The sequence below is a fragment of the Sceloporus undulatus genome, chromosome 2, assembly GCF_019175285.1.
Source record: "Sceloporus undulatus isolate JIND9_A2432 ecotype Alabama chromosome 2, SceUnd_v1.1, whole genome shotgun sequence".
Classification (NCBI taxonomy): domain Eukaryota; kingdom Metazoa; phylum Chordata; class Lepidosauria; order Squamata; family Phrynosomatidae; genus Sceloporus; species Sceloporus undulatus.
Window position 1 is genome coordinate 219703306 of NC_056523.1, and position 12727 is coordinate 219716032.

The 12727-nt window shown below is 47.2% G+C and overlaps 1 protein-coding gene across 6 annotated transcripts in view; it reads right to left on the minus strand.

Annotated features, from left to right (window-relative positions):
* MFHAS1 (multifunctional ROCO family signaling regulator 1) overlaps positions 1 to 12117 on the minus strand; it is a 73744-nt gene extending 61627 nt beyond the window's left edge. For 3 of the 6 annotated variants that reach the window (XM_042449481.1, XM_042449482.1, XM_042449480.1), the window contains exon 1: positions 8613 to 12116. In XM_042449481.1, the coding sequence (XP_042305415.1) occupies positions 8613 to 11886 (3274 nt within the window). In that variant the 5' untranslated portion in view covers positions 11887 to 12116. Of the gene's footprint in view, positions 1 to 2494; positions 5359 to 6092; positions 6230 to 6261; positions 7580 to 8612 lie in introns of those variants that run through there. The other 3 variants (XM_042449483.1, XM_042449484.1, XM_042449486.1) reach the window with 3 other exon arrangements.
* Positions 12118 to 12727: the final 610 nt, after the last annotated feature.

Genomic DNA, 12727 nt, shown 5'->3' on the forward strand with positions numbered 1-12727 from the left:
CCTGTTCAGGGCAGCGTTCCCAGGCATTGCATAATTGTCACTTGCTATTTGATGTTCTTTTGTTGCCTGTTTTACTGAATCATTTCCTGTATTGCTATGTATTTTATATGTATTATCCTACTAGAGAGGCCCCTTCCCCACCACCACTCCCTTTGTGTCGTGTCTTTTTAGATTGTAAGCCTGAGGGCAGGGAACCGTCCAATTAAAAAGATTGTATGTACTGCTCTGTGTAAATTTACAGCGCTTTATAAATAAAGGTTAATAATAATAATAATAATAATAATAATAATAATAATAATAATAATAATAATAATAATTTTATACCAAACATATCCAAAAACATGATTCGGAGTTCACCTTTAAAAACCAATGACCCTGAATGGTAAGGAGGGTATGAACAGACTCACCTATATGGGCCCTATCAGCACCATACAGTGTGATCTACCATCTTCAGCTCCAGCAGTGCTGCCATGCTCATGGGGGGCCACTGCAGTTTACCAGGGTTCCTGGGAGGTTTACTCCCCTATGCACCATAGAATAATAGAGTTGGAAAAAACCTCAAGGGCCTTCCAGTCCAAACCCCTGTCATGCAGGAATCAAAGCACTCCTGAGAGATGGCCATCCAGCATCAGTTTAAAAACCTCCAAAGAAGACTCCACCACTCTCTGAGGGAGTGTCTTCCACTGTCAAACAGCTCTTACGAAAAGGAAATTCTTCCTAATGATGAGGTGCAATCTCTTTTCTTGTAGTTTGCATCCATTGCTCCATGTCTTAGTCTCTGGAGCAGCAGAAAACAAGTTTGTTCCATCTTCAATATAACACTCCTTCAATTATTTAAACATGGCTATCATTGTCACCCCTTAACATTCCCTTTCCCAGGTTAAAAATTCCCAGCTCCCTAAGAAAGGAGTTCATTTGTATATAGTTGTAATGATCTGTGTTTTTAATGTTTTTGTTTGTTTGTTTTGTACGTGTAAGAATTAATAAAAATTTTTATTAAAAATATGTCATCCCTTTAAATATTTAAGCAGCACTATCATAGCACCTTTTAACTTTCTTTCTCCAGGCTAAACATATCCAGCTCCCTAAGTTGCTCCTCATAGGGCGTTGTGATTTCTAGACCTTTCACCGTCTTGGTTGCCCTCCTCTGAATATGCTCCAGCTTCTACACATCCTTTTTGAATTGTGGTGCCCAAAAATGAACACAATATTCCAGGTAGGATCTAACCAAAACAAAACAATGGTAGTATTACTTCTCTCAATCTAGACACTACAATCCCACTGATGCATCCTAGGATCATATTAGCTTTTTTAAGCTGCTGCATCAAACTGTTGACTCATGTCCAGTTTGTGGTCTACTGAGACTTGCAGATCCCTTTTGCATGTACTGTTGAAACTCAGATGTCACCCATCTGTGCATTTCATTTTTACTGCCCATGTGAAGTATCCTACATTTCTCCCTGCTGAAATTCATTTTGTTAGTTTTGGCCCAGCTCTCTAATCTGTTAAAGTCATTTTGAATTTTGATCCTGTTCTTTGAAGTATTAGCTATCCTTCCTAATTTGGTGTCATTTGAAAATTTGATAAGTATGCTCTCTGTTCCATCACCCAAGTCACTGATAAAGATGTTGTAAGGGAGGCTGAGTTCTGACAGGTGGACCTGATAGGAGCAGTTCTGTCATTTGCCTGGCAAACATACAAAAATTCCCTTGTACTTCTAGCAGGCAGTTTTCTAAGGCTTAATATTAAGGTTCTTTGTCGGTCAGCGATGTTGTTGTTGTTGTCTTGTGTCCTTTCTGACTTATGGTGATCTTGAGACGAACCTACCTCAGGGTCTTCCTGGCAGAATTAATTCAGAGGAGTTTGCCCTTGTCTTCGTCTGAGGCTGTCACCCAGTGGGTTTCCATGGCCTAGCAGGGATTTGAACCCTCGTCTCCCAGGTTTAATTCAAAACACTACACACCACACTGTCTCTCTAGTCAGCAATACTAAAGGTATTTTTTGCTGACTATTTGCCATTAATTGCCATCAAATTACCATCAATTCGAAAATGCCATACGCATATCTTTCACTGTGTTCATTTCCCATCATTACATGTTAATGCAGAGTAACAAGAAAGCCCAAAGTGGTGTAGTGGTTTGAGTCTTGGACTATGGAGATCAGTGTTCAAAACCCAGCTCAGCCATGTAAGCCCATTGGGTGACCTTGGACAAGTCACATTCTCTCAGCCTCAGAGGATGACAGTAGCAAACCCCTCTGAAGAAACTTGCCAAGAAAACCCCATAACAGGTTTGCCTTAGAGCAGTGATGGTGAACCTTTTTGAGGCTGAGTGCCCAAACTGCAACCCAAAATCCACTTATTTATTGCAAAGTGCCATGTCCCTCTGGCTTTCTAGTAACAAACTCTGGCAAACTCTGTGCTGAGACGATGACACATGTGCCCACAGAGAGGGCTCTGAGTGCCACCTCTGGCACGTGTGCCATAGGTTCGCCATCACTGCCTTAGAGTCATTGTAAGTCGGAAATGACCTGAAGGCACTCAACAGCAGTAACAACAAGCAAAGTAACAACAAGGAAACAACAGTTTTCAAATCAGGACTCCTGGCCTTTGGAAAGCTGTTTTTCTTCAATTTCCTGCTGGTTTTCATTAGAGTCTAAAATTGTACGTGCATCAATACAAAGTGCAACTAATGTACACCATGGTTCTCTGATAAATCAGATATTCATATGTGTATGTTTTCAAACTAGTCTCTTTGTGCCTCAACACTGTTACCAGCCTTGATTTTATTTTAATTTTTCCAGGTTGCCTTTCATCCATTCAGCCCTCAAGCCAACATAAAAATAATTAAACATTGCTAAGACTAAAGTAAAAGAGAGCTAAACGTGTTGAAAACCTAGGACAAGGTCTTAAAAAGCCCAGACAGAAAGGAGAAACAGCCATAAGGCTGGGGGAGAGACCCACCATTTCTCTGCTGCAGTTTTCCCACCACAGGATCCCAGCACTTGTCTGAAAAGGTAAACACAAAACTGGAGAAACTGGGTCTGAATCCACACTGCAGAAATAATCCAGTCTGACACCATTTACACTGCATGGCTGGGAATTGTAGTTTTATAAGACATTTTGCCTTCTCTGTCAGAGAGCTCTGGTGCCAAAACAAACTTCTTTTTCCAGAATTCCATAGCACTGAGCCATGGCAGTTAAAGTGGTGTCAAACTGGAATATTTCTGCACTAGGTTCAGCATTATCAGCACTGCAGCACTCCACTTAAGAATGCCCTGATCCACCACCAGTATTTCTTCTCTTCTTCATAAAAAGGAAAAAAAGTAAGCATGCTGGAGGAAGTAAAGAGACCCTTCTCTCTCTCTCTCTCTCTCTAGATGAACTACTTTGTCCTCAACCACATGTCCAGGCACTTTAATTTTTTTAGGGCTCCACTAATCTCTTTCCAGGAAGAAATTCCTCCATTGGTAATCCAATGATGAAGATAGCCTGTAAATAGCAGATCCTTTAATCAGTAACCTCTGGGCTCAAAGGTCTCACCATGTCCTCAATTAGTTCAACTTGAAGCCCACATTGTTCCACTTGCCTGTATACCCTGAAACTAAGATTTTACTAACTACTTAATCATCTTCTGTTACATGAAACTGACCAAACGCAAGATTCATTTCTGTGCACCTTCAAGTCATTTTTGACTTATGGCAATCCTAAAGTGAACCGATCACAAGGTTTTCTTGGCAGAATTTGTTCAGAGGGGTTTGCCCTTGCTTTCTTCTGAGAGAGTGTGACTTGCCCAAGGTCACCGAGTGGGTTTCCATGGCTGAAGGAGATTCAAACCCTGGTCTCTAGAGTCCAACACTCTTGCTGGCTGTCATGCAAAATTTCATACCCACCTACAAAAGGGCAAGTGAGAGGGACCATCCATTTTCGTTAACTATAGAGAAGACTAGGATTTTGTCCACTGGAAGTTCCTTGTTTCGTTCTTACTAATTTCTGAGATAAACTTCTTATTAACCTTGCCATATCCTTCCAGGTGAAAAGTTAGGCTGTAAATTCTATGGGAGGAAGAAACTGAATTTTTTATTTTCTTTTTTCCTTTCTTCCTTTTCCCCATGCCATTCTGTAAAGCACACTACACAGATGATGCTATATAAATAATAAGAGAAGCCCCAAGACAAGAACAAAGTCCACCAGATACTAGGTGCATTCTGTGTGACAGCATATCCACTGCTCCTGTACACATATTAGTCTTATACACACACACAGCAACCTGCAATTTTCTTACAGGTATGTAAACAAACCATTTTAAAATGTAAAAACACACCATATCACAAGACTGCTTTCGAGGACTCTGGAAAGTCCACTTTCTGCAAACATGGGTAGTCCTGCTCTATATCATACCAAACATTGTGAACTCTGTGCTTCAGTTTATTTTGCAACTATCAGTAGTCAGGAGAATTCTCAGTTATCAAATGGGACAATACATGCTTCCATAAAGCCAAGCACAATGGCAAATCCTGATCCTGGTGTGTTTACAACAACAAAAAAACCCACCATTTGTTGCTGTTATTGTGTGCCTCCAAGTCGTTTCCAATTTATGGTGATCCTATGGCAAACTTATCATGTGGGGTTTTTTTACATGTTTCTTCAGAGGTTTGCCACTGGCATTGCCATCCTCTGAGGTTGAGAGACTGTGACTTGTCCAAGGTCACCCAGTGAGTTTACATGGCTGAGCCAACCTTTGGTCTCCAGAGTATTAACTTAATTCTGCAAAACAGGAGGCACTATGCAACATTAATGTTTATTATGAACGGGATCATTGAGTTCTCTGAAGATACTTGCATGTAGTTTACTTCCAGGTATCTTGTTACTAAATGCTGTACAGTCAGACCTCATTATCCATGGATTTTTTTAATGCACAGATTCAAGCATCCACAGCTTGAAAATAATTCAAAAAAGTATATATTCTAAATAGTAAACCTTGATTTCCCGTTTTATATAAAGGACACCATTATATTTAATGGGACTTGAGAATCCATGGATTTTGTTATCCATGGGGAATCCTGTAACCAAACCCCAGCGGATAACAAGGTCCCACTGTACTACTAGCAGTATCAACCTGGGTCAAAAGAACACAGTCTAGGAAAATATCTCACTCTTTAAAAACTAATGTACAATCTTCCTGGCTCTGAAATCTGCTCAACTCCTCCCCAATCCAGTTTTTCAAAACACACTCTCCATTACTTGAGACTGTTGAAAGAGAAGTCCCACTTCTTATTAAGGTCAGGAGTTTGACTTGATTTTATGCCAGAAGTATGTTCTGCTTGCCAGCAATATTCTTCTGGTGTTCTGACTCAACTCTGTGTGAGAAAGGCATGAAAGTATCAGCCAATTACATACATCCAATAATTCAAAATAAATTCACATAAAAAATAAGGTGCATCACCACAGCCCTTTGGGGTTGTTTGTTTGCTCACCCACTTCCACCGATGTGGCTGGAGGTTGGTGATATTCTATAATTCTCCATACTGATTTAGGGTCACATTTCAGTGGTGCTCAGAGGCCATAATATTGAGAGTATCTCTTGGATTTTAGGAAAATATCATCCCAACACGTTCGAAATTCCAATGCGTTGAGCAAAGTAAATAAATCTGTCCCTCGTTCTCAAGGTGAGATCCAATGTGGCAATGTGGTTTGAGCATTGGAATCCCTGCTCGGCCACAGAAACCTATTGAGTAACCTTGGGCAAGTCATAGTCTCAGAGGAAGGCAACAGCAATCCCCTCTTCGAACAAATCTTGCCAAGAAAACCCCATGATAGGGTCTCCTTCCATACTTCAGAAACAACTGGACAAGGCACAATAACAACATTCTCAAGGCCAAAATATAAGGTTCCATCACATTAAGGGATGGGACCCAAGCAAGGAATGGGAGCTATAGCAGGATTCTGGAGGGAAAGGGGTGACAAAGGTTCTCTTTTGAGTTCCACAGGGCACTCAAAACTGGGACTTCACTGAAACCCCACTTCAGATGCTGTTGTCACCAGGATAGGTTTAGACCCACCCCACCCCACCAATATTCTGACTTTTTACTACCTCACGACTGCCATGTCCTCCTCCTGGAAACAGTTACAGCACAGCAATTGGAGACATTCCACAATGGTTGGAAGGGAGCAGGCCACCCACATCAATGGGAAACCTGGGCAGATGACCATCCTGCCACACACTGGCACCTAATGTGTGATACACAACATGCAATAGGATGATACAGACAAATAAGGCACCTGAGGGAAAGAGAGTGGTGTTCAACCTTATACAGGCTCGAAGTCAACCTGGAAAGTGCAAAGTACACTTGGAACTGGATTATGACCACAAGGATGTGTATATCACTACTCTAAAAGAAAGGAAAAGGGAGAAGCTCCACTCTATGTAGGTTCTAGCAAGGCTGGTTTTTAAACAGGCTGGATGGCCATGTGTCAGGAGTGTCTTGATTGTGTATTCCGAGATGGCACAAGGGGTTGGACTGGATTGCCCCTGGGGTCTCTTCCAACTTTATGAGTCTGTGACTGAAAGCTCAGAGGTAACAATATTTTAAATCACTCAAGAGGACAATACTAGTAGCCATTTTTAAAAAAAGGCCCCCAGTCTTCAGTTCTTCAACTCACTTATTCAGCTTCTACAGAGTGAAGAATTTATAAGAATAAGCAACTAGAATTGGGGGGAAGGGATAAATGGAACTGCTCTCTGTATCCATCCATCCTCTCTGTTACACACCTGACCACAGGCCTAGCAAGAAAAAAGACGGTGGGCAATGAGTAGGTCTCATCTACTATCTGCCCAGTTACATCAGGTTGGCTGATGTGTGGCCCTCCAGATGCTGTTGAAAAATAAACCCCATCCCTCCAGATGGGAATTTCCCAAGCTGATGGGAGTGGCACTCAAACAATACCTGGAGATTCATATGTTGCCCACCCTTGGGTTACATATATAAGCTTTGTCTGAAGTCTGGAGAAACATATTTTAAAGGCACTCAAATTCAGACCACTTCTGTTGAAGATAGTGAAAATCTATCTTTTGAAGATGTCAAAATAAGTCAGAATCCCAAAGAATGTTGGGTTATTATATATACCTTCCATAGCACAGAGACACACAAGCTTTCTTTTGCTCATTATCATCTCTGGTCAATATTTCAGTTACATAAAAAGTACAAATTCGAATTACTGGAGGTGGAATAATAATAAATGTCATGGACAGAAAAATGTCTTTCAGACCAGTTTGGGAGTAGTAGAATTATCTCCATGCTATGTCACAACTTAATTTTTTTTCCTTACTGGAAATTTTGATGATAACATATTATATTTTTAGCACATCTTTTTCTGTATTTCATGAAAATTGATAATTACAAAAACAATGGCATCCAACCCTTAGCACATTTTGCTTAATGAGCATATAAAAACATTTATATTCATGTGGTACCCAACAGGCCTATACAACTTGTGGTCACCCAAGCTGGGCACAGCCCACCAGTCATGTGTTTTGGCATGCCAGGCATCCTTGTCTTTTCCAGTTTCAGGAAAGGAGGGCTGTGGAGGGAGAAGAAGGGAAAATGAGTGCCAGCCTTTTAGCTGGCCAAAAAACGTGGCTGATAGGCTACAACTTTTGCAGGCCTATTAATACTGCAAGGAACAACATGGGTGAGCACATGTATGTTTAGTTAAGTTGTAAATACATCTGAAGCTGATCAGGAAAAGCATAATGGTCCAATAAAGAGATAATCATGAATTGTGTGTATGGAAACACACAGAGCCGCCTGTAAAGCTAAACAAAGACACACCCAGCTATCACGTCAACATATGCTACAGCAGCACAAAGAAGATACGAATTTGCTCAAAACACTTCCTGCCAAAGAGCAAAGGATTATTTAAATACAAATGATACCAAGTAATAAAAGAATCTTAGCCCACACATAATTGTTTAGGCTACCACAATATCCCAGTTATCTGGAGAAGAGACTGACAACCATTTTATAGCACAGGGCACCAGTTACCTGCATCTGATGTGCAGGAGAGATTCCTATCTAATAACCAAGTTCCACAAAACAGAGGTACCATTAGCAGGCTAAGCAAAAAGCATATTATACATGTTGCAAGCTGCTCTTCACAGAAGTCTGGTCCCCTGCATGGTCTGATCTGCCTCATCAAAATGAGAATTTTACTACATATCTAGTGCAGGGGAAATGGTAAAATATCCGTACATACTGTTACCCCAAGTACTGAGAAGAATTTGACCCCACTTCCACACCTGATCAAAAACCTAGAGAAAAACAAGGGAGTGGCACATCACGAAGCAGATAACTTGTGGCGTCCCTACCAGTGACCAGACTTATCCTGCAATAAACTCTGGTTGTCAGTTTGAGATTACTTGCATAATCCTGCCAAATGGGACTCTAGAACACATCTGGCATGACAAAATTGATTGGCTGTCTCCACCTGCCCACCATTTTATGAAGCAATTGCATCTGCATGGGGAAAGCTGTCAGTTGCACTTGTGGATCTATATTCACTCAGAGGCAGACACGCTCTATTTCAATGCTACAATTTGTTAAAAGTTTCTTACCTGGAAAAGTGTGCGGGTGGGGCGACCCTCTTTTAAGGCACTTGGAACAGAGGACGTGCACGGTATAGTACAGGCCTGGCCATTCTTGAAGCAGTACATTCAGTTCTTCTACTAACGGGGTTATGGCTTGCCAAGCTGTCCATATATTTGGTAGGGATGCATGACTAGCAATAGACAGAGTATCTGGCTGCTGGGTGCCTTTGGCTGGCCTGTAACTTACCACCACAGGCACCTTTCCCCGGTAGGCGTAGATCTGGTACTTCCCATCTGATCGCTGAACCACATGGCTGTTAATCTGGACACTGTAGCGGGCAAACAATCCAGGTGGGAAAATGAAAGGAAAGCTGTACTCAATCTGCAGCTGTTCAGCCACAAAAGACTGTCCGCCCAGGTTAGTCCCATTGATCCAGGCCTCTGCATGGGGCATCTCGTTCTTCACATAGCAAGGGAATTTGTACCATGCTGTGGCTCCATTCAAGGGCTTGGACTTGGGCTTATTAACACAGTAGCAGAGTCCCATTTTTTCTAAAAGCTCTAGGATGAGCTGCAGGTCCTCTCTGCTCTGGATATGCGGCTTAAGAAGCAGGCGAATAACATGGGCAGGGAGGAGTCCATGGAGCAGGAATCCTTCCACATAATGATGCAGCTGGGCAACCTTCAGCTCATCCACATGGGTGTTGCTGAGCAGTTTCTGGAGCAAGACTGTGGCATCACGCTGACAGAAGACGTTGAGGATGTCGATGAGCCTGGGCAAGTTGTGGAAGACATACTCTCGCAAGGTCAGGTGCTCCTCGAAGTACAGCAGCTTGCCACTCTCATGCAGGTAGGACAGGGCGCTCTGGAGACGGTCCTCGGTCAGGCCCGCCTGCAGGCCCAGTCGAGCCGAGTCCCACCATGTGAGCCACAGCTGCTGAGCCCGTGGCTGGAAGTGCAGCTCCTCCAACATTTGCCAGGATCTCGGCAGCACCCGGTGCAGATTGGGAAAGATGTCTCGGTGCTCCGCCACTGAAAGGAGCTTCTCTCGCAAACGGCGTACCTGGAAGCAGTCCCAGCAGCTCACAGGCAGCACCGGGGAAAGGATCTGCGGGCGATGGTTGAGCAGGTACTGAAACTGAGCTTTCTTGCGCCGAAGGTTCTTGTCTGACACTCCATAGAAGGCGACATGAGGGCTGGAGCAGCGCAAGTCAAAATCCTGCCCCAGGGCTTCGTCCACCTGCTGGGCCAAAGTCTGAAGGCCCTCATAGTCACACTTCTCCTGCCAGGCGATCTGGCGGTGGATGTCCAAGCACTTCTCTTCCACCTCCCGCTCAGCGCACAGATCAGCATGGGTGCCCACCATGCACACAACGGCATGAGGGACCTTGGCCCCCAGCCAGTGAAGGAAGTGGCCCACCGAAGGATAAAAACACTGTGGCACATAGGTGCTCAGGTTCACCACCAACACATAGAGGGCTCCCGGGGAGAGAAAGAAGGGCTGGATCACATCATAACTGGGGTCTCCTGCCAGCTCATACACAATGAAAGTCAAGCCCCTCTTGGCATCTGCCGTCCAGTCTGCCACCTCTATGCCCTTGCTGCCCCGTGGCAGTCCGGCTGTGTGGGAAACCAGGGGCTGCGGCAGAGGGTAATATCCTAAGTGTATCTCCCCATTTAGTTTCGGTGGTGGGGACAGCGGAGCATCATCATCCTGCTGCTCAGCAGCAGAGCATCCCCCCTTAGTCTGCCCAACAACTTTTGGGAATGGGTTGGAGAGTGTATCCCACTGCTCAGCAAAGAGGAGTCCTAAATGGGGACATTTTAGGGAGGGAGAGAGCAGAGGGGAGGCCTCTGGTTGCTCAACAATGGGGTGGTGGTTTAGCATTGCTTTTGAGGACCGAGCCTGCGGAGGGTCTCTCAGGGGTGGGATGAAGCATCCCCTGGTCCGAGTTTTCCCAGATTCCTTTCTGGCTGCCATCAGGGAGGAGGTGCTCTGTTCCTCTTCCTCCTCGTCCTCCATGAGGCACTTCCGCAGCAGGGTTTTACCAGCGTTTTTCAGGCCCATGAGGACCAGCTTGAGACGAGGCTTCAGGGCCGGCTGGGAGTGGGCCAGCTCCTTCTGATAGGCCGCGATGTACGGGATGCCCTTCATGCACACTTCATAGGGGGGTTGGATCAAAGGGTTGTCCTTGATCTTCCAGAGGCTGACCCGGCTGAGCTGCCCAAACCCTTCGGGCAAAATGGCCACCTGGTTGCCTTGAAGCACCAATTCCTCCAACTGCCCAAGTTGGACGATGGAGTCTGGAAGGTACCGGATGCGGTTGTTATCCAGCCAGAGGGTGCGCAGCTGGTGCAGGCGGCACAAACCGGAGGGCAGCACGGTGAGCTGGTTGCGGCTCAGGTAGAGTTCCTCCAAGCTGGAAAGGGCCAAGATAGCCGCCGGGAAGTCCGCCAAGAGATTGGAGGAGAGGTTGAGCGTCTTGAGGCGCTGGAGGCTGCCGAAACCCGCCGGCAGGGCTTTGAGGCCGTTGCCATCCAACATGAGGCTCTCCAGGGCGCCCAGTTGGCACAGCCCTTCAGGCAAAGCCGCCAAGCCGGTGCCGCTGAGCCACAACACCTTCAGCCGCCGGAGGGAAGCGATGCCTTCGGGGAGGGCCCTCAGGAGCCGGTTGCCGGAGCAGTCCAGCTCCTCCAAGGCGCCCAGCTCCAAGACCCCCGAGGGGAAGGCTGGCAGGCGGTTGTGGTCCACGTCCAAGGCCCGCAGGCAACGGAGTCCGGCCAGGGCCTCCCGGGGCAGGCGGCTCAAACGGTTGAAGCTCAGGTCCAGCTCCTCCAAGTGCCACAGGGCGCCCAGCCCCTCGGGGAGCGTCCCCACGGTGCCCTCGGGGGGTCCCCCCAAATGGTTGTGGCTGAGGTTGAGCTTGCGCAGGGCCCCCAGGAGCCCCAAGGCCCGGCCTTCGAGGCTGCGGACCCGGTTGTGGCTCAAGTCCAGCTCGGCCAGGTGGGCCAGGTGGCGGAGGGAGGAGGCCGAAGGCAGGCCGGAGAGGCGGTTCCTCCTCAGCGAGAGCACGCGGAGGCTGGGGCCCAGGGCCACGCACAGGCCCTCGGGGAGCTCCTCCAGGCCCCGGCCGCTCAGGTTCAACGTCTCCACCGGCGGAAGAGGAGGAGGAGGAGGAGGATTCTCCGAGGCCGCCTTGGGCTCCCCTTCCAGCCTCTCCTCCGGCTCCGAGGGGCCCCGCAGCTTCCACAGCCCGGCCCCCAAGGCCCCGTCCCCGTCGGCACGCTCCGTCTCGGCCATGGCGGCGCGGCATTAGGAGTCCTCCTCAGGCCCCGAAGAGGAGCCTCCGGGATGGAGCCTCCTCCTCCTCCTTCGCCTCCTCTTCGCCATGGAGGGACGGAGCCGCCGGGCTCCGAGGAGGGCCCCGCCTCCCCTCAGCCTCCGACGGAGCATCCATCCTTCCTCCGCGGCGGCGGCGGCGGCGACGGAGGAGAAAGAGGAGGCGGGGGAGCTTCTGCAGCAGCAGCAGCAGCAGCAGGACCAGCAGCGCCGCCCCTCGACGCGCAAAGGCGGGCCTGGATGGAAGGAGCCGCCCTTGAGCAGCGGAAGGGCGCTGCTGTGCTGCTGCTGCTGCTGAAGAAATGGAGCCTGGGAATGAGTGCGAGGAGGAGATGGGGGTCGGCACCCTTCCAGTTGTTGGGCGTCGGGAGATGCGAGGCACGCCCCACAACCTGGAGGGGGCCGACCCCCGTCTTCCCTCCCTTCCCTCCAGGCTCCAATTGACCTCGGAGTTGCGGCCTAGTCGCTGACTCGAAGCCTGACTCCATTTGCCTCTGACTGGGAGAGCCCTTGTTGCTCTTCAAACACATTCCAGAGTGACCAGAGGTCCTCCTTTCTCTCTCTCTCTCTCTCTCTCTCGAGGATGTCCTCCATTTTGATTGAGCGGGACTAAAAAGGACATTCAGGGTGGCCAGGGATCCTCCTTTCTCTCTCCGGGAGATGTCCTCCATTTTGAGGGTGACTAAGAAGGACATTCCAGAGTGACCAGAGGTCCTCATTTCGCTCCTCAGGAGGTGTCCTCCATTCTTGAGCAGGACTAAAAGCACATTTCTGGGTGACCACAGGTCGTCCATTTCAGCTC